This window comes from Mastigoproctus giganteus, chromosome 10 (assembly GCF_048544385.1).
Source record: "Mastigoproctus giganteus isolate SK-2022 chromosome 10, ASM4854438v1, whole genome shotgun sequence".
Classification (NCBI taxonomy): domain Eukaryota; kingdom Metazoa; phylum Arthropoda; class Arachnida; order Uropygi; family Thelyphonidae; genus Mastigoproctus; species Mastigoproctus giganteus.
The window spans coordinates 129,332,332-129,356,295 of record NC_143584.1 but is presented as its reverse complement, the minus strand read 5'-3'; the positions used below and the strand labels follow the sequence as shown (position 1 = coordinate 129,356,295).

Sequence of the window (23,964 nt, the reverse complement as noted above, 5' to 3'; positions counted from 1 at the left end):
ATAATACAAATTTTAAAACAAATATTCAAATTATGCCATCTCTACACCTTGAAGCTGCATGTAATACACCAGTAAATTTTCAACCTTAATGTGTTTGCTACCTGTTCATTTGTTCTGTTGGGATTTAGTCTAGCTGGCAGACTAAATCCCAACAGAACTTTTGACACCTTCCAGCAGCAGGTGTCAAAAGTTTAAGAAAAAGCTAAAATTGAGAAAATTCTGTTAACATTATTAGATTTCAGAGGTGAAGTGCCTCAGTCTAGCTCACAGAATACTAATAATCTACAGGAACAATTTTAGATCTACTAGACTGATTATTAAATGGGAAATCAAAACCAACAACACTTGTGCTCTGTAATGGTGACACCATCTACAGCAAAGATGCTGACTGCCCAACATAGTTATTTACCATTAAAAATTTATTCATGATATTCCCTTGGGCCTTTTGATCAAAATTTGGAAACTGAGAATTAATGAAATTAGTTGCTCTTTCCCGAATTAAATCTATTGTAAAATTACTAGAAGCAGAATTTTATCATAAAAAAATAAACGAAAGCCCACATCCATATGGGTGAGTGCCACTCATATCCAGTGGGTGCCATGCTTGGTTGCTTGTAATTTCCAAGTGTTATATAAGGCCAAAGTAACTGATAGTAAAAGGTCAAGTAATTCCAAAAAATAGTTGGATTAACAGAAGAACGTGGACTATATATAGGTGCCTCTGTAGCCAGGTGGGAAGGAGCAGCAGTGCGCAGCACACGCTTCTTGATTAGACTGGGGTTCGAGCCCGTCACCACCAAATACGGAGGATGCGGAAAGGTCAGGGAATGACCACTGCATATTCACGGAGCAATATGGCCTTAGTTGCTAATGCCCCTAAAAACCAAATAACAAACAACAACATATATAATCCTTATCACTTTTACCCATCTTTCAAGTGGGTGCCATGATTAATACACTGTAATATTATCTGTCACTGAGTTTTTTAAGAAAACAAAAATTTCTCATAGCTTATATTAAATTCATACCAGATTTATTACATTTGCCATTTAGTCAAGTTATGATTTAAACTTTCAGTTTTGTTCATAAAATCTCTACTTCAGAGAGAGTTGTGAGGTGAACCATCACAAAATGAGGGAATGTTAGATCACTTTTGTTTACCATAAGATTTTTGAATAAACAAAATCATTTTAAGTCAGAAATGGTATATCTTTAATTCCTCTGGCTAAATAAATCTTTAATTTAATAAAAATCAGATTACAGAAATAGTTCTTGCCATTTTATATTCACTGTTATAAAAATCCAGACAAATGAAGGCAGTTGAGTGTGTGATCTGAATGTTGATATTGTAATTTGGTAGATATTGTAATTATGCACTGTCCAGACACAATCCAAACAAGAAGCAATGCTATAAGATCCCATTAGAGAAAACAAACTTTTTTTTTTCCAAACCTTTGCAAGTGCAGTAAAAAAAAAAAAAAAAAAACATATATATTTAAAATGAAAACAGTAATTATTTGTTCAAAAATTTTATTAATCAATATCAGTGCATGAGCTGTTCATATGAAAATCAAAGAAAAATTATCTAATATGTTTCTTGAACTTATGTAAGTATATCATAAACTTACATTAATTATAACTCAATGGCTGCTAGTTACTGTGTCTTATTCATCTTATTTTAAAAAATAAGCTCTTGCTATTTTAATGTTACGTCATTATCATCAGCCATTTTCAATCCACTGCAGGATGAAGGCTTCTCCAGCAACTTTCCAGTTCCTTCTGTTTTGCGCAATGGCCATCCATTTACTACCCACAAACTCATGAATTTCGTCTGTCCATCTCTGTTGTTGTCTTCAAGGTTTTCTCTTAGCTCCTCTTGGGTATCATTCTGTTATTTTCTTAGTCCATCTGTCATCATGTCTTCGAGCTATGTGTCCTGCCCAAGGCTATTTTAGTTCTTTAGTTTTGATAAGAATGTCCTTTACTTGAGTTTGCTGCCTAATCCATGTGTTTCTCTTCTTTCCTATTAGTCTGATTCCCAATATAATTCGTTCCATTCTTTGCTGTGCAGTTCTCAGCTTCTCTTCCATTATTTTGGTGAGTGCCAAGTTTCACTTCCATAAGTCATGGTGGGGAGTATACATTGGTTCATTATTTTATGTTTCAGACAAATTGGGATATTGCTCCTCAGTATGTGACTATATTTCCTGAATGTTATCTATCCAAAATATATTCTTCTGTTGACCTCCATCCATTTATCATTATTAGAGCTGACTTGTCCCAGATAAGTACATGACTCCACCTTTTCAATTACTGCTCCTTCAATCATTATATCCCTTTCTATGGCATACTTATTCATCATTACTTTTGTTTTAGCCATATTCATCTTTAGTCCAAAATCCTTACTAACTCTGCGTAATTGATTAAGATTTTCTTCTAATTCTTTGGGATCGTGGCTTATAACCACAATGTCATCTGCAAATCGTAAATGGTTTAGGTACTCTCCATTCACATTGACTCCTTTCTGCGACCAGTCTAATCTTCTGAAAGCTTCCTCAAGGGCAGCAGTAAACAACTTTGGAGATATTGTGTCTCCTTGTCGAACTGCAACAATGTAGGGTATTTCAGAGACTGCTGGGAGTCATTGCGGTACAAGAAAACACATGGGTTGTGTTAGGGTAACTAAGAATAGGAACAAGTGTGTGTACAACAATGCCAGGAGTTTGGTAAATAAATTTGATGAATTTGTGGTATTGCTCAAAACATCAAAGGCAGGTATTATTGGAATATCAGAGACGTGGTGTCACACAGATATAAGGAATGCAGAACTGCAATTTGGGGAGTACAATGTGTACAGAAAAGATAGACAGGATAGGACGGGAGGAGGGGTTATGCTACTAGTTAAGAAACACATAAAATCCAAGGAAGTGAAGCCAGTCGACATCGTTGGACAGTGCAGTGCCGAGTCAGTTTGGTGTGACATAAGCATTAGGAGATCAAAATTGAGAGTAGGAATGTGCTATAGACCTAATGACTCTGATGAGTATAATAAGAAACTGTACAGGGAAATAGAGTGGACCAGTAAATCACAGAATCTTATAATGGGGGATTTTAATTTCCCAGATATTGAATGGAATTTGTGGGTTTGGTCACTCACACATTAGCAATGCTTTTGTGGATTTATTGAACGATTGTTTTCTACATCAGCATGTTCTTGAGGCAAATAGAGGGAGTAATACTCTTGATCTAATTATCAGTAGTGATTCTTCGCGCATTAAGAATCTTCAGATAAAGGAACCACTAGGTGGCAGTGATCACAGTGTGCTGAAGTGGGATTTACTCAAAGAGGTAACTACCATTAATTATAGTAACTACCATAATTAATGGGTGATATGGAAGCCTATGATAGATATTAGCTTGTCTGTAACCTAGTCACAAAGGAGATTAGGCAGGCAAAGGCAGATTATGAGAAATCCTTGGCAAAGGATGCAAAAAAAAAAACCAGAAAAGAATTCTTTACCTATGTAAACTCTAGAAGGAAAGGGATGAATCAAATTGGTCCACTGGATATTAATGGTTCTACTGTTGATGATCCTGCTCAGGTGGCTAACAAACTAAATGAGTATTTTGCATCTACATTCACACACGAGAAGTTATTCAGGAAGGGGAATGCCAGAGATGAAGTAAACTCTGGCAGTGAGCTAGATGATTTTGTAATAACTGAGAAGAAAGTGGAGGAGAAATTGTTGAGGATAAACATAAAAAGGGCACACGGGGTGGATGGGATCTATCCAGTTATATTAAAGGAGGCAGCAAAGGAAGTAAGCAAACCCTTAGCCATAATTATGAGAGCTTCTTTGGACTCGGGGGAGGTACCCATAGACTGGAGATGTCCAAATGTGACCCCAATTCACAAAGGAGGATCAAAGGCTGACACAAGTAATTATAGACCTGTGAGTTTAACTTCTGTTCCAGGAAAATTAATGGAGGCACTGGTTAAAGAAGCACTGCAGGATCATCTACACAAGACTTCAGTTATAGCTCGGACACAGCATTGCTTTGTTAAGGAAAAGTCTTGCCTGACCAATTTGATTGGATGCTATGATGCAGTCACAAAAGAACTGAATGCAGGGAATAACTTTGATATTATATATTTGGATCTTAGAAAGGCTTTTGATACTGTTGCACATGGAAGACTGCTGTACAAATTGGAGCAGTGTGGCATTGGAGGCAAATTGCTACTATGGATAAAGGGATGGTTGAGGGGCAGAAGACAAAGAGTGGTAATCAGTGGACACTGCTCATCGTGGACTAATATTATTAGGGGAGTCCCTCAGGGTTCAGTGTTGGGTCCATTGTTGTTTTCTGTATTTATAAATGATATGGATGATGGTATATCAAGCTTAATGTCCAAGTTTGCAGACAATATAAAGGTTGGCATGGTTGTTAAGGACACTACTGACAATATACTGCTCCAACAGGATCTGGAAAAGTTGAGCAGATGGGCTGAGAGGTGGCAAATGAAGTTTAACATTGACAAATGTAAAGTACTACATATGGGAAACAGTAACCCCAGAGCAACGTATCAACTCTGTGGTACTACACTGACAGTTGTAGAGAATGAAAAGGACCTGGGGTAATTGTGCAGGCAGATATGAAGTTTTTTGAGCAGTGCAGATGGGCTGCAAGAATAGCTCATGGTGTCTTGTTAATGATATACAGGAATTTTTCTAGCAGGGATAAGGAGGTGATTATTCCCTTGTATAAGGCAATGGTCAGGCCACACCTTGAGTACTGTATACAGGTCTGGAGGCCTCATTTCAAGAGGGATGTAGAGCTGCTGCAATGAGTACAGAGAAGGGCAACAAGATTAGTGAATGGAACAAAGGGTTGCTCTTACGAAGAAAGGCTTGAGTTTTGCAAATTACAGTGTCTGGAGACTAGGCACCGGCGAGGTGATCTTATAGAGGTGTATAAAGCCTTGAATGGTTGAGCATGCTCAAAGCTGATGGGATTCTTCCCCTTGCTCAGAATAATCACCTGAGAGGGCATAAATTCAAACTGAAGAAAGACAGATATAGGATAGATGTGCGGAAATTGGCCTTTAGGCAGCGGGTAGTTGGTTGGCGGAACAGACTTCCATCCCTTGTTGTGGAAGTTGATAGCCTAAATAAATTTAAGGCTCAGCTGGACAGATATTTCGAACGAACGGAGGGGTTAAATGGGAGTGGTGTTTTTTTTTGTTTTTTTTTGGCTGATGCTGCATAAGCTTGCTTTCTTGCATCATATGCCTCTACTAATGCTAATTTCTTTCTCAATTTTAAATTTACTACTGTCTTTGTCTAGTCTAATAAAAGAGGTAACATTCATATATTTTCTTCAAAATCATAATATATGGGGTATCTATGCCTTTTCTTTCCAGTGCCCGAAATATTGCCGTATGCTATATGGAGTCAAATGCCTTTTCATAATCCACAAATGCCAGGCATAATAGTGTTTTATATTCATTTGCTTTCTCCATTAGCTGTGACGTTATGTGAAGGTGATCCATAGTTGAGAATCCTATCCTAAAGCCAGCTTGCTCTTTCGGTTGATTCTCATCAAATATTCTTTCTAATCTTTTTAGTAATGACCCTTGTGAACAACTTGTAGATGTGGGATAACAAGCTAATCGGTCTATAATTTCCAATTTCTGATTGATCTTCTTTCTTATGCAGCAAAACTATGATTCACTATTCCACTCCTTAGGCGCCACATCTTTTCTAATGCATTTTGTGAAGAGTCTTGCCAGTTTTTGTGTCATGTCTCTTCCTCCCAATTTTAACAACTCTACAGTAACTTCATCTTCCCCCGGGGCTTTCTGATTCTTCAATTTATTCAACGCATGATCTACCTAATCAGGAAGGATATCAGGTATGTTGTATGTGTTACTAATTTGCAATCCATCTTCCCCACTGCTGGCATCATTCCCTCGCTCCTTCTGTAACTCTTTATAGTAGTCTTCTGCTATTTGAATTGTGTGTGCCTTCTCTGCTATTCATAGTACACCATCGCTATTCTTCAGTTTCAGTATCATTTGTATTTCTGTATTACTGCTCATGACTGCTGATTTAAATCCTTTGTTTCCCCTTAATGCTTGTTCTACTTTTCTTGTTTTAAATTTTCTTATGTCCTCTCTGAGTCTCTTTCTAATTGCTTTTTATAACTCAGTATACTCAATTTTCTCCTTGTCAGTGTTTATTTTGCTCTTCGTCTTCTGTTCATCATGGCAAGCATTTCTTGACTAATTTTTTCTTCTTTGGATTTCTTTTTACCTATAGGTTTCTTGGGCTTTATCACTTTCAGAAAGTTGTAATATTCCTTGTCAATATCTTGGTCCTGAGCAGTCTGCAGAAACCTTAAACTTGTTCTTAAGTTCCAGTACATACTGCTTTTTCTCCTCTTCTGTTATCTCAAAGACCTTTGTATTATTTACTTCAGTCAGTTTTACCCTTTCTTTTCGTACATCTATATCAGTGTGCATCTTACGAGGGCACCTCCGTAGCCAGGTGGGCAGGAGCAGCAGTGCATAGCACACACTTCTTGATTAGACCGGGGTTTGAGCTCGTGACCACCAAATACGGAGGATGTGGAAAGGTCAGGGAATGACCATCGCATATCCCCGGAGCAATATGGCATTAGTTGCTAATGCTCCTAAAAACCAAATAACAACAACAGCATCTTACCATTCTGTGATCACTTCCAACATTTACCTTGTTCAGGACAGTAACATCATTCACAATATATCTTATGTCGAGGATGAAGCGGATTTCATTAGTTGTTAATCCATTTGGGCTCTTCCATGTCCACTTTCTGTTCACCCTTTTCTTGAAAAAAGTGTTCATTACTGACATTCCTCAAGATTCTGCAAATTCTACAAGTCTTTCACCTCTTTAATTTCTTTCACCAATTCCAAAATTTCCCATAGTTCCCCTTTCTGCGCTGTTTTGTCTCTTTCCAACCTTAGCATTGAAGTCCCCCATAATGATAGCATAGTGAGTTTTCTGTTCATCTAGAAGACTCAATTTCGATGTACATTTCTTCAACCTCTTCATCATCAGGGCTCATTGGTGCATAAATCATTATAACCTTTAGCTTATACCTCTTAGAATTCCTGAGTAGTAGTCTTGACATCCTTGGTGATGTACTTTTGAATTCCAAAATGTTGTTTTTCTATATCTTTTATGGACCAGAATGCCAACTCTACCTTCACTCCTTTCACTGTTTCCATTGGTGTACAGCAGATTTCCACTTGATAAACGTATAAGTGATTCATTTCTTCTTCTTGTTTCAGCCAAACTGATGATATTCCAATTCTCATTTTCTAATTCCTTCTCCAGCTCTAGTATCCTGTTTTCACCGATGAGCGATCTTACATTGTAACAGTCCAAGTTCAGTTTCCGTGCATGGCAGCCTGGTCGTACCCAGAGATTCTTAGCACCTTCTGATGCGCTCGCTGCTGTAATAGAAGGCGTGAAAGCCGCTGGGAACTGAGGGCCATTTGTTTCGTTGTGCTGTCATGTGCTGGAGAATTTGGTATTTTCCTCTTCACGCTGACCAGGCATCTTGAAGAGAACCACTCTACACGTTGGTTGCCACCTAAGTGACGTAACAGAGCTTTCCATCGAGAAGGTGTGCATGAGTGGATTTTAGGGAGGCAGGCCAACCGGACTTCTCATAAATCTTCTGAAATAGAACGATATTGGATCCATCAGTGTTTTAGACTGAGTGTCCGATAATACACAGAATGCCTGTTCCCCTCTAAGCCTCCTGATTGTATATGTAATGTTACATATACATCATTAACCAAAACTCAAGATAATTTTAAAACCGTAAATTAAAGCACATTTTATTTTATAGTTGTATGGGACATAATCATAATGAGGCAGAAAATGCAAGTAGTTGCTATGATTTTATTTGAAGTATTAAAGAAAGTGAAAATTTATATAGGATATTCAAAAGGACCAATACTGGCTGTTCATGTCTTAGCATTTGGTTTCACTGTAAAGTTGATCCTCATAAGATATTTTTGAAGAAAGTGAGCACCTCAGCTGGGAAAACATCCTGTGAGAGTCCTAAATAAATTTTAATTTTTATACTCTAAGTACATAAAACCAATGTACAGTGAACATGCCATGCACAAATGCAGAACTGTGTTCTGTAGAAGCAAGCACGCAACAGGATGAAAACTAACAGAAAATGAAATTCACTCACAACATTGTCACTTCACTTTGCCAGCATCTCCCACTGAGATGCTGGAGAAGTGAAGGACACCCTTGTTACCATTCCTTAATACAAGTTTCTTGATGCATGAACACTCATCCATGCATCATTCACAGTTGTTAATATTTTATGGTAATACTACATAATACTACACTAATTTTTATTATTATTGCATTCGCCCCTTCATTTCTGGTTTAAACAAATTTTATGCCAGCAACAAAAAAAAATCACTTAAGTAGCTATTCTTCTTTAAATTAGACATATATGATTTTTATTTATCAAAACAGTATTAGTATGAATAAATTTTTTTAGTCTGCACTTCTCTCGAAAATGTGCATTGTAAAACTTTTTTTATTTGAGAACATGCATATACAACTAAAGTTTGGCAGCTTGTGGCATGCAGGCCAGCCACTGAATGGTGAATAAAGAGACTAGGTGGTACTCTGAACATACCTCATCCAGTGACAAAAACATAAACAATTTAGGAAATTGTTTAAAAATAAATTTACACTCTTTTCTTTGGTTTCTTGAAAATAATAGTAAAAAGTATCAATATTTTGACTATGTTTGTGTAATTTTCTCTGAAATATTATTGCCACTGCAATTGAATTTTACATAAAAAGTTTAGAAATTGACATTAGCAATTAATGAAATGAGATGTTCTAGTAATAACCATTGTTGTAGTGATTGTTAATCATACATTAAAAACAAAAAAGTTTGAAGAAATTATTGCAATTTTTTTATTCTTTTGAAGTAGCACATGATTGACTGAAATTTGAATTGTGATAAGTGGCAAAGTAGAGTAAAATGTGACCTAAAATGTAAAATTAATCCACTATTGATAATAATAAATTTATCTATTTTCACTCTGGAGTGCCAAAGTACAATTAAATAAATAAATAAAAATATTAGGCAATTCAAGCTCTCGGCTTTCACAGCTTTGTACTCCCCCTACACCATTCCAGTCAGTAGTAACTGTTCTTAAATAACAGACCATTATTATCACAATATTATAACAATCAAATTGAGATTTCAAATATTCATTGTATGTTTTCTAGTAAATAAATAAGACAGTTTGCATAATTTAACTTATGCAAGCAATGAAATGTTTGCAGAAGTTGTTATTTACAAAAGAGATAATCTAGAATTTAATTACCCATGAAGTGGCAGCCTAGTTACAACTTGTGTAGTCCTTTAAAAATGAAACCATTATTTTTTATTAAAATAGCAGTGGCTCACTAAATTAATCAGAATATTTAAATAATTAAATAATATTAAAACAATTAAAAAAATAATTTATATAATAAATTAAATGGTTAACTGCAGGATAGATGTGCAGAAGATTTCCTTTAGCCAGTGGATGGTTGATTGGTGGAATAACTTTCCATCTGTTGTTTTGGAAGTGGATAGTTTGAATAAATTCAAGAAAGAATTAGACAAACTATTGGAGGGGATGTACAGGTGATGTGGGAAGTTTTTATTCTTAGATAAAATAAATAAATAAATAAATTTTCTGTTTATACTCTGGGACGACCAAATGATCAGAAGAGTTCACAAGATAGACAGAATACAAGAAACAGCACCGTATTCAGCAGTCACGGGCTTGAACCCCGGTCACTCAAGGCACGTGTACTTATGCACCCGCACGCCTGACCACTAGACTATGGCAGCACTCTGATGCATAAGCTTGCTTTCTTGCTTAATTTGCCACTACTAATACTAATAAATATTGAAAACAGCAAGGGGCCCAGCACCAAACCCTGGGGGACCTTCATGGACTAATAACACTAGCCCATAAAGAGCAGTGGCCATTAATAAACAGAAATTTCTTCTGAGCAAGGATATATCCTGAATGGAGTCGTCTCAAAGCTCTCCAGATTGTGAGTGTATATGGTATGCTCTAGGGGGATCACTATTTCCCAGAACCTTTCATGAGTTATAAACTACTCTGCAGAAAAAATGTGCTCTAATACCACCAGGACTCTTGAACACTTTCATTAATAGCATGACCACTTATCGTGAATGGTGCCTGGCTGTCGTGGGTAATCATACTCCCTATTAAGATTTACAGCTTCCTCTGTTGTATGCTCATTTACAGGTATGCATAAGGTAGTTTGCATATTTCAGAAATGGTATGCTTTACCCTAAGTCCACACATGCTGCTGTTGCTTCATAATATAATATACTTCCATAACAAAATTTATTGATTTGTATCAATTATTTTGCAAACTACTGCACTTTCATAATCTATACCTTAACCTTTGTCAATCATGTATATTTGAGGTTATATCAAGAGGATTGTACCTGTAGCTCTGCTAGAACTGGAATGATACCTTGATTCTTATTTCTGTCATGTTCACATATATTAATTACTTCAAATTCATCTGATTTATTATACTCCTTGAATTATTGTACAAGCAAGTGCATGTTCTCCTGTTCTTAACTGAAATCAGCCCATACTTGCATGTAGCAGAGCCTTTTGTCACCTTTCAGATCAGAATATAGTAGTTTGATCCAGTTCTCACTGGATTTAGACCTATTGTGTCGGTTTACAAATTCTTAACATGTTTCTTTTTAAAATTATTAATTCATATTAGTGAACCATTTTTATATAAGCTGTATTCAATGGTTAATATTTTTACAAACAGGCTAATTATTTTCTAGACTGATATTAGTATGGGAACATGAGTGGCAGACAATATGCCATCTGTTTACTGTAGATTTTGAAATCAAATGCCATGTGGAAGAGAAGAATGGTCAAAACGATCCCATCCTTGTTAGTTCAGTTGGTAAGTCTAAAATTTAAAAAAAAAAAAAAAAAAATTATGATTTTTATCACATAAGCATGTTATATTTCACTTAGTATGAAAATTAGATTTTTAAAAATGTTACTTTTTTATTATTAAGGATCAGTCAATTTGCTTGTTACTGGGGGATGAGTTTTATTTTTGTTGTTGTTTTGCTTGATATAACAGGATAAAAGGTACATTATAGATTAGTTTGCAGTTAATATATCAGGATGAATCATATTTTGAAATGTGGACATACTTGAAATACAATAGACAGGGTATAAGGAACCTTTGGTAATTTGACATTTAATATTTCATTAGTCCTAGAGATTTTAAATGTTGCAGTTAATTTATGGAGGGTGTACACTTTAGGATTCCATAACTGCAGGTATTGACCACTGAGGATGTTCCAGTATAATTGCCTAACATTGTATTGGCCTCAACCAGTGACTAGTATATTCTGCTCATAGAGCAGTTATCCTTCATGTGCTCATGCAGTCAATGTACTCAGTCGAAGCTCAGATATCCATGAAAAAAGTGATATATCTGATCTGATAATCATTATCTCCTTTGCAAAAGTTAATAGACCTGATTCTTTGAACTCTGATATTGTATGATGATGCAGTCACATTATTTTAGATTACTTCAAAGCCAGAAATCCACTGGTATTGCATAATTGATGTTGTCAGGTGAGCAGTGGAAAAATCATATCATTGGAAAGTTTTGGAAGATGATAATGTCATAAATTCTTGACATAAGATGGTGCACTGCTTTTCATGAAGAATGGAATATTCAGAAACATTTTGGCCATCAGAGTGCATGTCAAAAAATACATATGACACATACACTCACTTTGGTTTTCTGCAGTGGTCTCAAGTAACTGCTACTCAGATGACAGAGGGAATACAGTAATAGGGGACAGTGGGAATTTGCAATAGGAAATGGTCTGCTTATTTACCTGATCTGTAAGTGACATGCCAAGTGGTTGATGGTAGCTATTAAAGCCTGCAATGTTGGCATCTTCAAATCATATTCTCCATAATCTACCAGCAAAAATTTATACTAGGAAAATGAACTGTTACCAAGAAAATCATTTATCTCTCTCTCTCTCTCCCTCTCCCCAACCTTTTGTCTGTAATACAGCCCATACACATCTTGGCATGGATTTGCAGGGTGTTCTGTAGTAGTATTACCCATGTGTTGCACAATGTGTACAGTAATGCTCACACATTGTCAGGTAGATATGGTCATAGCATCAAATGTCCTTTTCCAGTAAGTTCCAAATGATGAGTTGGGTGGCCAGAGGATGAATTCATTGTTACGTTTCTGAAATCAGTTAGCAACCTGACAGGCCTCATGGCATGGTGCCTTGTCTTGTTGATAGATGCCGAAGTTGTTTGAATCATGAAGGGGTTTACTTGGTCAGAAAAAATAGAAAGTTAGACATTCCCCATCAGATTGTTAATTAATGATGATCAGAGAACCCAGGGCATGCCATGAAAACAGTCTCCAAACCATAGCACCACTGCCTCCAGCCTGCCACACACCAAGAATGCATCCATGTGCAATGGCCTCATGTTGCTTTCTGCAAATGCAGATACACATATCAGCATGATAGAGCTAGATGGGTGTATCTGATGGGATTCATCAGACCAGGCAACAGATTTCCACATATTGGTATTCCAGTTGGCATTGACATGCCCATGCAAGGTGCAGTTTCTTGTATTTCACAGGGAACGTGGGTGTACCAGTGACAGCCATCGACTGCCATAGCTTATACGAGCTAATGTCTAGTGCATAGTCCATGTGGAAATTGCTTTTGCTATGCTGTACTGAGTAGTTAGCTAGGCCACAGCCACTGTGCTGCATCGTTGCATGGCCATGTCACTGCCAACATTGGATTACCAACATGTGAAATCTTGCCATTATGAGACACACAATGCTCACCACAGGTGTTGACCCCATGTGACTGTCCCATATGTGACCTTTGGCTGGTTATTGAACTGCTGTTGAGCCAATCATGGTAGGCTTGTGACATTACAGAATGGGAGCGCTTAACTATGTTGGCTGTTGAGATTCTGGCACCTGCACATCTCACTCCCATAATCATTGCACATTCAATATTGGAAAGACCTTGACACTGACTCATTCTTCCTCACAGATACTTAAAAAGTGATCACTACCTATACAAACTACAATCTTATATCAGCCATTCCCAACTTTGAGCCTTCATCAGTGTTGCAAACCACTTCATTCCTAACATGGGGGTGTTGCCAGTGCAAAGCCAACTCAGTGGGTATATATGTTGATTTCAGATTCCAGTTGGAACAGAATACCATAAAAGCCCAAATATTTCTCTGTACTATAGTGTGAAATTGGCACTGTGTTCAACAATTGTTCCAATCAGTTTCTATTGATTTAGCAAATTTAGCCAAGTAAGTATGTTTCTGTTGCCTGTCATCATGTGTAGCATTTCTAGAAGTGATGCCAACTTGCTGACTGTGGACAAATATAGGAATGCTTTGTGGTATGTGTTTTGTAATATTTTTTGTATCAGTTGCTTACATTGTAATCATGAGAATTATCAAAAACAGCATGGGTTGGTTATTAAGAAAACAAAGCGTTTTATTTTTGATTGCATTTCTGTATTTTGTGGACAGCATGATTAGAAAAAAAGTTAATATATAACTTGATGGTATGAGGATTTCTATAGGTTAGGACTATTATTTCCATATAAAAAATTTCAGTGGATATACTTTTGGTTCTAAAATATCACTATGCACTTAATTATGGGATGTGAATTTTACTGTTTGCATACCCACATCCAAACTGTTGGCAACTGGCATTTACTTAGAAAAGCAATCCCCAATAAGCTGCCCTGTAAATAGCTGCTTCAATTTTTGGTAACCTCAATTGTTGGCCACCTTTTTTGTTGAATATTATGAACACCATTCAGATAATTTATACAGTCAGACAGTATGAATACTGTCTGATGGTATAAATAATTTTTTCTGTAATTTTTGTAAATTACATTACCAGTACCTTTATTTTATACTATAATGCAATATAATTAATGTTTTAATTGAATTATTTATAAATTATACATACATCAGAAAATTGTCTTAGTAACTGGAAGTGTATAGTGAGTAATAAACAAAAAATTAAAACAGTACTTAAAACTGTGTAACCAATACGAAAATATTGAATAACAATATAAAATAGCAATTATAAGTGGTCATTTTATACAAATCCATATTGTAATAACACAGGGAACATTCAAAAAAAAAGTTTTAGAAGTATACCATAATACATCCTCAGCAATAGCACCAGAAGTGCTTTCTCCCAGATAAATGTATGTCAAGTTACATCTGGGAATAGTTTTTGAGGTCCTGATAGTATAGGTTGACTGGCAGTTTCAGTTCACATTGAAGTATGCAAAGTGACATTACATTTTGGTTTTTTCACAAGATAATAGAAAAATATTGGTGAGTGGGCAGCACTTTAACATCAGGTTTTGAATGCTATTAAAAAGTTCCTATCTAAAATGTTTTAAATTTTTTTTTTTTTTGTTTTTTTTGTTTTTTTTTTTTTTTTTTTTTTGGCAAATTTTCTCCTAGGAACAAAGGCAAATGGATTTAGGAAAGACAGCTACCAGTGTTTGAAAAGGTTATTTCATAAGGATAAAAAAGCTACATCCTCTAGGTTTTGTAGTTTATGCAAAAATTAAATAATTACAAGTGCCATACTACACTTACCAGTCATTGACAATTAGACTCAAGAATTTGCATGATAGTTCTGGTGCTTTCAGTACTGAATGGGAATGATGGTGGTGAGGATTTCTACTTGCAAAATAAGCATGCTTAACCAATTTAGATGTTGAAGAAGGTATGAATTTTAAGTTGGTTGAGTCTTTGCATTCACTTGTATATAGCAATTTCTCTTCAATGTTCTCAAATGGTCACAATAATGTTGCTTATCATAATCAGAAGTTTCATCAGTGAATTAGATTGACATTTAAATTGCACTTGGCTTCGCACATGTGCACATGCACACACCCCACCCATGCAGTGTGAATAATTACTAACAAAAAGTAAGATAAACTACCTTCATTTGTTTGCTTACAACAACAATTCAGCCTGTGGAAGACATTATATAGGAGTGTAAAAACAAAAATAGGCAATTTTACGAAACAGTATTATTACAAATTAACCTCATAGCACTGAACGTGAAATTTTATATTTGCAGTGCCAAAGGACTCTCAAATTTGTTTATAAAAAATTATTAAAAAACAGTAAAATTAAGAAACAGTATTATTAAAAATTAACCTCATAGCACTGAACGTGAAGTTTTATATTTGCAGTGCCAAAGGACTCTCAAATTTGTTTATAAAAAATTACTCAAAAATATTAATGCATGATTGCATTACAAACCTTTTAAAATTTGTGTTAAAAGTATATTCATGGGATTTCTACTTTTATTATTAAAAACAAAAAAAAAAAAAAAAAACCAAGAAATATCTATCTTCAGCTTTGCTATAATTAGTCGAGAAATACTCCAAACTCCAGAGTGACCACTTACATCCTAACTCTTTATTTTAAAAAAAATAACTGCTAAGAGTACTGAAATTAAATTTGACAGATAGTGTCCACAGTTTTATTAACCAAGTAAAAAAAAAAAAAAAAAAAAGGCAAAAACTTAAGGTATACTTTTTTACATATAAGTATCTCTATCTGCTGTGATTTCTCTGTACATTATGGTGATTTCCATCTGCATGATCCCAATATCCATAATAGTTAAGCTCAAAAGAATTTAAAAATGATTACCTATTCTGGATATCTCAGAAATTTCTTATTTGCTTACTTCAGAATCTCACAGAAACTTCATAATTTTATCACTTCCTATGCTTAGTCTATAAATGCAAAGAATAATGATGAAATACATACACTGCTTCTTGGTTAGTGCTCTCCACTCCCATGCATGAACAAATGCATACACTCATGTTTAGAATTTTTGCTGTATTAAGTGCATTGTTATAGTATGCCAGTTTCTGGGGTATGCAGCTTCATGTGGTTTGGGTTTTTTTTGTTGTGTGTTATGTCTACACTGTGTGTGTGTGTGTGTGTGTGTGTGTGTGTGTGTGTGTGTGTGTGTGTGTGTGTGTGTGTGTGTGTGTGTGAGTTCACAGGCAATTTGTATGCAGGCTGTGTACAACCCGGTTCACCTGTGATCAGCCAAACTAGAGGCTCATTTGAAGTGAACTTTAAGAATTCTTCCCAGGAAATAGATTATATCTCTATTGTCCCATTACAATACAAATTGGAGTCAAAATGAAGTTGTGAAAAATTTAATGAAAAATTACCTTATCCAGAATTGAAAATGGAGCAGACCCTACATTTTCAGTTCTCATTAGGTAATGACATTAACTTTTCTCATCTTGATTGCATATTAGCTACTGATTAGATAGATGTTATCCTTTTCTGTCTTTCACAGAGGTTTCATAAAATCATTCGCCTTATTTTGAATATGAGAATAACTGGATAGGCTGCAGTGGTTTTTTTAACCCTAAAAACATCTAACTTCATAAGTGTGAAGTATACCATAAATCGATTCCCGAAGTCCACCATATAATAATTAATATGATTTCTGAAATCTGACTGGCTGTCTCAGTTCCTAAATGTTTTGCTAGTACTTGAGAATAATAGTTGATAAATATCCTGTTCTCATTTCAAGAGGATCCACTATGTTATTAATGAAATGAGCACCCAGATTGGAACTTTTCCTCGGGGTTTCATTACTCATCCAAGTATAATCCTTCCACTACTACATTTCTATATATGCTTTCTTTGATTTTCAGAATCACTGAGTCCTTCTGTTGCGTATTTCTTATTATTTACTTATTATATACTTAACTGGATCTTGTACTTTCTTCACAGTAAAGCAATTAATCAAGGCAGCAAAGTTTTACCAATATTTATTATCTGTTATTTACTTTTCTGCATAGCAAAGAACAAGGCCACAGAAGCATCAAATTTAGTCTCTGTGACCTTGTTCTGCACTACATATGCCTTTAAACTTATGGCAATGTTTAATATCACCACAGCCAGGCAGGAGCTAGACAATGAAACAGTGAAACTGCATGTACCAAAGCACATTTAATCCAGTGTCACAGCCAGAAGAAATGTTCGATCCATTTCACATCTTCCATCACTCAGGCAGCCAACTCAAAGGTTGTCTTAGGACAAAGTCTGGAAAATTAAAGGCAAATATATATATTGCATCCTTCATTAATCCTAGAACATAATGGATGTTCGCTGAAGACCCAACTGCAATTGCTGACACTCTAGGGCAGGGGTCAGCAACCTTTTTTGAGTGAAGAGCCATTTTTGATCTAAGTAAAAAAAAAAAAAAAAAAAAAAAAGAATCTGAAGAGCCACACCTCAGCTCAAAGCTGGAAGGAGGGGGAAGGAGTTTTTTTTAAAAAATGGAATAGAGGGGGGAGGAGTTTTTTTTTAAGAAATGGAATAGAGTGGGAAGATGTTTTATATAAAAAATATATATTTTGAAATATTATTTATTAATACTGAAAAAATGTAACAAAAATCCAGTTAGGTACGAATTAATGTGACTTTTGCTGCTGAACTTCTTGAGCGAGTCTCAACATCAGGCAAGTATGCTGTAATTTTCATCTTTAAACATGCTGTGTGACTCACATTGTTCAGACGGCTTCTTGATTTATTTTTAGTTCGAAAATATTTGCTTGCAGAAATATGTCAAACCAAAAACTGAGAGAAGTCCAAAAGCAAATATTTTCAAATTTATATAAGTGTCCGGTAAGCTACTCCACACATTGAACACAATTTGGTCTTGCTTTTTCAACTCATCTATCAATGTCCATTTGTGTAGAATTGCAAGGGCAGCTTTTTGCCTCTCCAAAGTCCTATAGAATTTTTCCCCAAATGCATACAACTCAGTCCATTCCTTCTTAAATTCCTGGTTTTCTTGCTCAATCTTTCTATTTTGAGTTGACATTTTAAAAATGATAACAGTTTTAATGCCCTCTTGTTTCACTTATTTAATAATACCACATGACTTATTTAAAAAGTCAAGTGATTTATAATATGAATTCATGTACCTATTGCAAACACTATGTACATACTTATATTATTTTGTTCCTGTTTTAACTATTTTATACTCGACACCTTGCAGAACGTGTGATCTGTTCGTGATGTGCAGGCAAACTAAACTGAAAAGTGTTTGCGGCTTGCGCTAAAACTAATGCTATATTCACATCACCACCTGCACCTGCCATGCATTGCACTTGTCGTACATGTGGGCTAAAAGTTAAAGAGCCACGTGTGGCTCACGAGCTGCAGGTTTCCAACCCCTGCTCTGAGGTAAACATCTGCCATAGTATCTGCTAAAACATCATATTCCCCCAGAGTTTCTAGCCCTTAAACAAAAACATGAAAACAGTAATTGAAGCTGTCTTCTAACAGCCTATAACCCCTTTTAGAGAACAAGAACTTAAAGTGGCAGTCTCTTTCTCTAAGGTGAGTGCTGCCATGCCAGATAATATCCATTATGAAATGATTAAACATCTTTCATCAGAGTCTATGGATTGCCATCTCTAGACAGAGAAGGCAATCCATGGTGCAGCAGACACTACTTTGAGAAGCAGTTTCTGAATTCCGACATAAGGGAATTGTGTTTACCTTCCGCAGTTACCATCCTGTTAATAGATGCTTATGCAAAATCCTAGGAAGAATGGTCAGTGTTTGCCTCGTAGTATTTAATCATATTGTTTTCTCTCCATACAGGATACAGTATGGCTTCTGAAGTAACAGGTCAATACCCAAACATTTAATCCTCCCAGAAACATCTGTTCAAGATGCTTTCCTGAAACACAAGCATCTTGTGTCAGTACTCTTTGATACGGAAAAGCATATGACACAGCTTGGGGATTTGAAATTTTAAAAGACAATAACTTTGGCCTAAAGGGTCACCTGGCAGTTTTTATTAAAAACTTCCTATCAAATCAGCCATTCCAAGTTTGTGTGGAATTCTTTCTTTCTGTCCTTTTACCAAGAAGAAGGAGCTCCCCAAGGATCTGTTCTATGCAGGGGTGGACCGTCCCGAGGGTGTAAGGGGTGCCTGCACCTGGGCAGCAACATTCAAGGGGCACCTGAAACCTACATACGCATATGAAGAAAATTTTAAAGGAGCACCAAATTTCAGTTAGTACCCAGGCACCACATACACTAGGAATGCCCCTGGTTTTAAGCGTTTAGCTTTTTTCTATCAAAGTGAATTCTATCACTCAGTACCTCCAGCTGTGAACAGTGTTCTCTTTGTTGATGACTACAGTATTTTTACACAGTCATGCAACATGAAAGTCATTGAAAGACAATTGCAGCAGAATATTGACCTAGACTCCTGGACAATGGACAATATCACTACTCCTAGTGGTGATATTATTAGCAGTGCTATTGAACTAAAATTTTTATTTCATCCCATTATCTCTTCTCACGAACATAAATTGTTACTCAAATGCTGAAAATGGCAGGCGTTTTTTTAATGTATGGCTACATAAATGGTAATCATAGGAAAGCCATTATCATTAACCTTCTCTACTAGGAAGCATTACTACATCAATGTTATCCCAAAAGGAAATCATATGAGGAGGTCATTCGTTGTCGTTGTTGTTCTAAACAAAAACGATCCATCACACTGACAACGGTGTCTTGAAAACATCAAACACCTGAATTAGAAACAAGTTCTGAACTAGATCGAGGAGAATCTGGGAGCCAGCGTGAAATGGTTGGTGGCAGAGGTCAATGCATCACAGGCAACAGTTTAAAAGATTCTTCATGAGGCACCTTCATCCTTATCATCTAAAGAAAATGCAGGCCCCCTCACCAAATGGCTGTCCAGCACCCATTGCATTCTACCAGACTGGATGCATTGGTTCATGCAACATTGTGTCGACTTCCACTTCATTTTGTTAGTTTTCTTTATAGGTTAGGTGCAGTTTACTAGGACTGATATCATCAGTTTTCATAATCAACACCTATTGACAGAGGGAAATTCTTCATGGGATCACTCAATCTCAATGTAAATAACAGTTTACCATCAATGTTTTGGCTGGTTGCCATTCTTATTATTTATATTGCTGCCAAATATCCAGATTTATGATGCAGAATCTGGTTTTTTTTTTTTTTTTTTCCTTCAGTTTGACCCCTTCTCCATCGCACACTTGTTGGTGACAGTTTCTCTTTATTTTTTCAAAAACTCAATTTTTCAACTTCTTTTTCTCTTCAAAAAAAAAAAAATAAATAAAATAAATAATAATAACAATAAATAAAACTATATTAAAATTTAAATTTTTAAAAAATTCTGCAAATTTCTATTTATTTTCATTAACAAATTGACCAAGTACTAGTTTACACTGCAAAATAGAAATTTAAAATAATACATAAAATAGAAATGTTGCTTTCTCCTTAATGCAGATGAACTAATGAGACTCATGGCAGAGAATAAATTTGCATGGAACACATATAAATTATCAGGAGACACAGAAGCCTGTGGTAGATATAAGCTGTAATCAAGTCACAAAGGAGGTTAGGCAAGCGAAGGCATATTACTAGAAATCTTTGGGAAAGGATGCAAAGGAAAACAGCAAAGACTTCTTTAATTATATAAACTCCAGAAGAAAAGGAATGAATCAGGTTGGGCCACTTGATACTGATGGTTCGACTGTGGATGATTCTGCTCAGGTAGCTGACAAACTGAATGAGTATTTTGCATCTACATTCACACAAGGAATTCTGTAGAGCAGTGGAAGCCAGAAGTTTATAAAACTCTAACAGGGAGTTAAATGATTCTGTAATAACTGAGAGCAAGGTGGTGGAGAAATTGTTGAAGTTAAACATAAGAAAGGCACCTGGGGTGGATGAAATCTATCCAGTTATATTGAAGGAGGCAGCAAAGGAAGTAAGCAAACTCCTAGCCATAATTATGAGAGCATCTTTGGATTCAGGAGAGGTTCCCACAGACTGGAGATATGCAAAAGGATTGTTTAACCCCAATTTACAAAGGCGATCAAAGAGTGACATGTAATTACAGACCCGGTAGTTTAAGTTCTGTTCCGTAAGTAAGTATGCCCTTAGCCATGGTTATGAGAGCATCCATGGACTGGAAACGTGCAAATGTATCCCCAATTCATAAAAGGGGTGGGGGGAATTGAAAGGTGACAAGGGTATTACAGACCAGTTAGTTTAACTTCTGTTCCAGGGGAAAATAATGGAGTCATTAGTGAAAGAAGCAATGCAGGATCATCTTCACAAGACTGCAGTTATAGTTCAGATGCATCATGGGTTTGTTAAGGCGAAGTGTTGTCTTACCAATTTGATTGGATACTACAATGTGGTCACAAAGGAACTGGATGCAAAAAATAATTTTGATATTATATACTTGGATTTCAGAAAAGCTTTTGATACGGTTGGATATAAAAGACTGCTGTACAATTGGAAAGTATTGCATTAAGGGCAAGTTGCTGCTGTGGATAAAGGGATGGTTGAAAGGGAAAAGACAGAGAGTGGTAATCAGTGGCACTGCTCTTCTTGGACTAATTTTATTAATGGAGTCCCCCAGGGTTTAGTGTTGGGCCCATCGTTGTTTTCTATATTTATCAGTGATATTGATGAAGGCATATTATGCTTAATATCCAAGTTTGCAGTTTGATACTAAGGTTGGCAGGGTTGTTAATGACAGTATGCTACTGAGGCAGATGGATTGAGAGGTGCAAACTGAAGTTTAACATTGACAAATGCAAAGTACTGCATATGGGTAGCAGTAACCCCAGGGTAATGTACCAACTGTGCAGTACTCAGGGTAATGAAGAATGAAAAGGACCTGGGAGTAATTGCGCAGTCAGATATGAAGTTTTCAGAGTAGTGCAGACGGATTGCCGGAGCAGCTTATGGGGTCTTGTCAATGATATACATGAATTTTGCTAGCAGGAATAAGGAGGTGATTATCTCCTTGTATACTTGTAGTCACTTGAAAACACCTTGAGTTTCACTTGAGTCACACCTTGAGTACTGCATACAGGAAAAACATACTGCATACTGGAGGCCTTATTTTAGGAAAGATGTAGAGCTGCTGGAACGAGTGCAGAGAAGGGCAACGAGGTTGGTGAGGGGAACAAAGGGTTGCTCTTATCAAGAAAGGGTTATGTTCTGAAAATTGCAGTGTCTGAAGACTAGGCACCTGTAAAGTGATCTCATTGAGGTGTATAAGGTCTTGAATGGTTTGAGCAAGCCGAATGCTGATAGGATTCTTCCTCTTGCTTAGATTATGCACCTGCATGGGGCATAAATTCAAATTGAGTAGGAAAGACAGCTGTAGAATATATGTGCAAAAATGTGCCTTTAGCCACTGGGTGGTTGATTAAAGGAACAAACTTCTATCTGTTGTTGTGGAAGTTGATAGCATAAATAAATTCAAGGAAGAACTGGACAGACTTGTGGAGAGATTGGATGGGTGAAATGGGAAGATTTTTTCTTTTGGCTGATGCTGTATAAGCCTGCTTTCTTGCATCATATGCATCTACTAATGAAATGTTAATGCATGATATTTCACTATACTTGTGTGATGCAAAGCTAATTAACAATGCCTTTTTTAATTAGCTTTGTCTTTGTTATGGTAGATATGTGCAAGATTTTCCATGTATTGTAAATTCTGAAAAAAATAACACATTTGCCTTGTGCACTGTATGTTGATGTGATTTTTCAGTTTCAAGCATTTGGAAACACAATCTAATCAGACATTTGCAAGAAAAGTGTAAGGATGTCAAGAAGTGCATAGAAAGAAAGAAATTAAATTATTTATGTTGCATTTCTTAGTAATGATGATGATGTCATATGTGTCAAATGTTTATTTGCATATTTTTTCATAAAACATAATATCCTGTGAGTTGTGCTGAACATGCAGGCATGTTTTCAAGGAATATGTTTCCCAATAGTGAAATAGCAAAAAAATACAGTTGTGGAGGAACAAAAACAACAGGCATTGTTAGTGAAAATTTTACAAATATAGAAAGAAGTAGTGATGGCACTAAATCCCATTGTGATTGCTTATCCTTTTGTAATAAAAAAAAAAAAAAAAAAAATATATATATATATATATATATATATATATATATTTATTTATTATTATTATTTTTTTTTTTTTTCAAATTGAAAGCAGCTTGCATTCAATGCCAGCATTGGAAGGTGACTGTGCAGGATACAGCATTGGGAATCTTTTGTGAAACAATGTGAAAGCATGTGGGATTCCTTAAAAAAAAAAAAAATAAATAAAAATCTGTTTGGCAGCTAGTGATCATAATGTGTCTGTTATGGCAGGCCTAAAAACTGGAGTAATAAGGACATTAAAAAAGAAGATGAGCACTTGGTGTTAATAGGTCATCTTTGTCATCTTAATTTGTGTGCTGAAAAGGGGTCTGCATGCCTTCTTTTTAAAATGAATGAATATTTGGTGGAAGTTTACTACTATCTAAGAAGTGCTAAAAGGAAAGCTGTATTTAAAACATTTCAACTGATGCATTCTACTGAAGTAAAAAAATGATTTTGAAGTATATATATATACACATGGGCTATCATGTGTTAAATGTGTAACTAGACTGGTTGCACCGTGGCAGCATTTTGATACAGCAACATATTTCAGACCATCTTCACCTTGGGAACTTATTCCTGTGATGACCACTTTAAGCAGTGGGGAAAGAATATTGTGTCTCCTTACAATGAACTCCCATACCTGCAAAATTTATATTGATAGTTTTAAAACTGACATTGGATAGGTTCTGTTGCAGTGTACTACTGCCTTGTTGCCAGTAACACTGCATGATACTGCC

The 23,964-nt window shown here is 35.8% G+C and overlaps 1 protein-coding gene across 8 annotated transcripts in view; it reads left to right on the top strand.

The window, feature by feature from the left end:
• LOC150079283 (ubiquitin carboxyl-terminal hydrolase 48-like) overlaps positions 1 to 23,964 on the top strand; it is a 955,076-nt gene that overhangs the window by 622,441 nt on the left and 308,671 nt on the right. For all 8 annotated transcript variants that reach the window (XM_090382262.1, XM_090382266.1, XM_090382265.1 and 5 more), the window contains one exon: positions 10,927 to 11,051. In XM_090382262.1, coding sequence (XP_090238388.1) covers positions 10,927 to 11,051 — 125 coding nt within the window. The remainder of the gene's footprint in view (positions 1 to 10,926; positions 11,052 to 23,964) is intronic.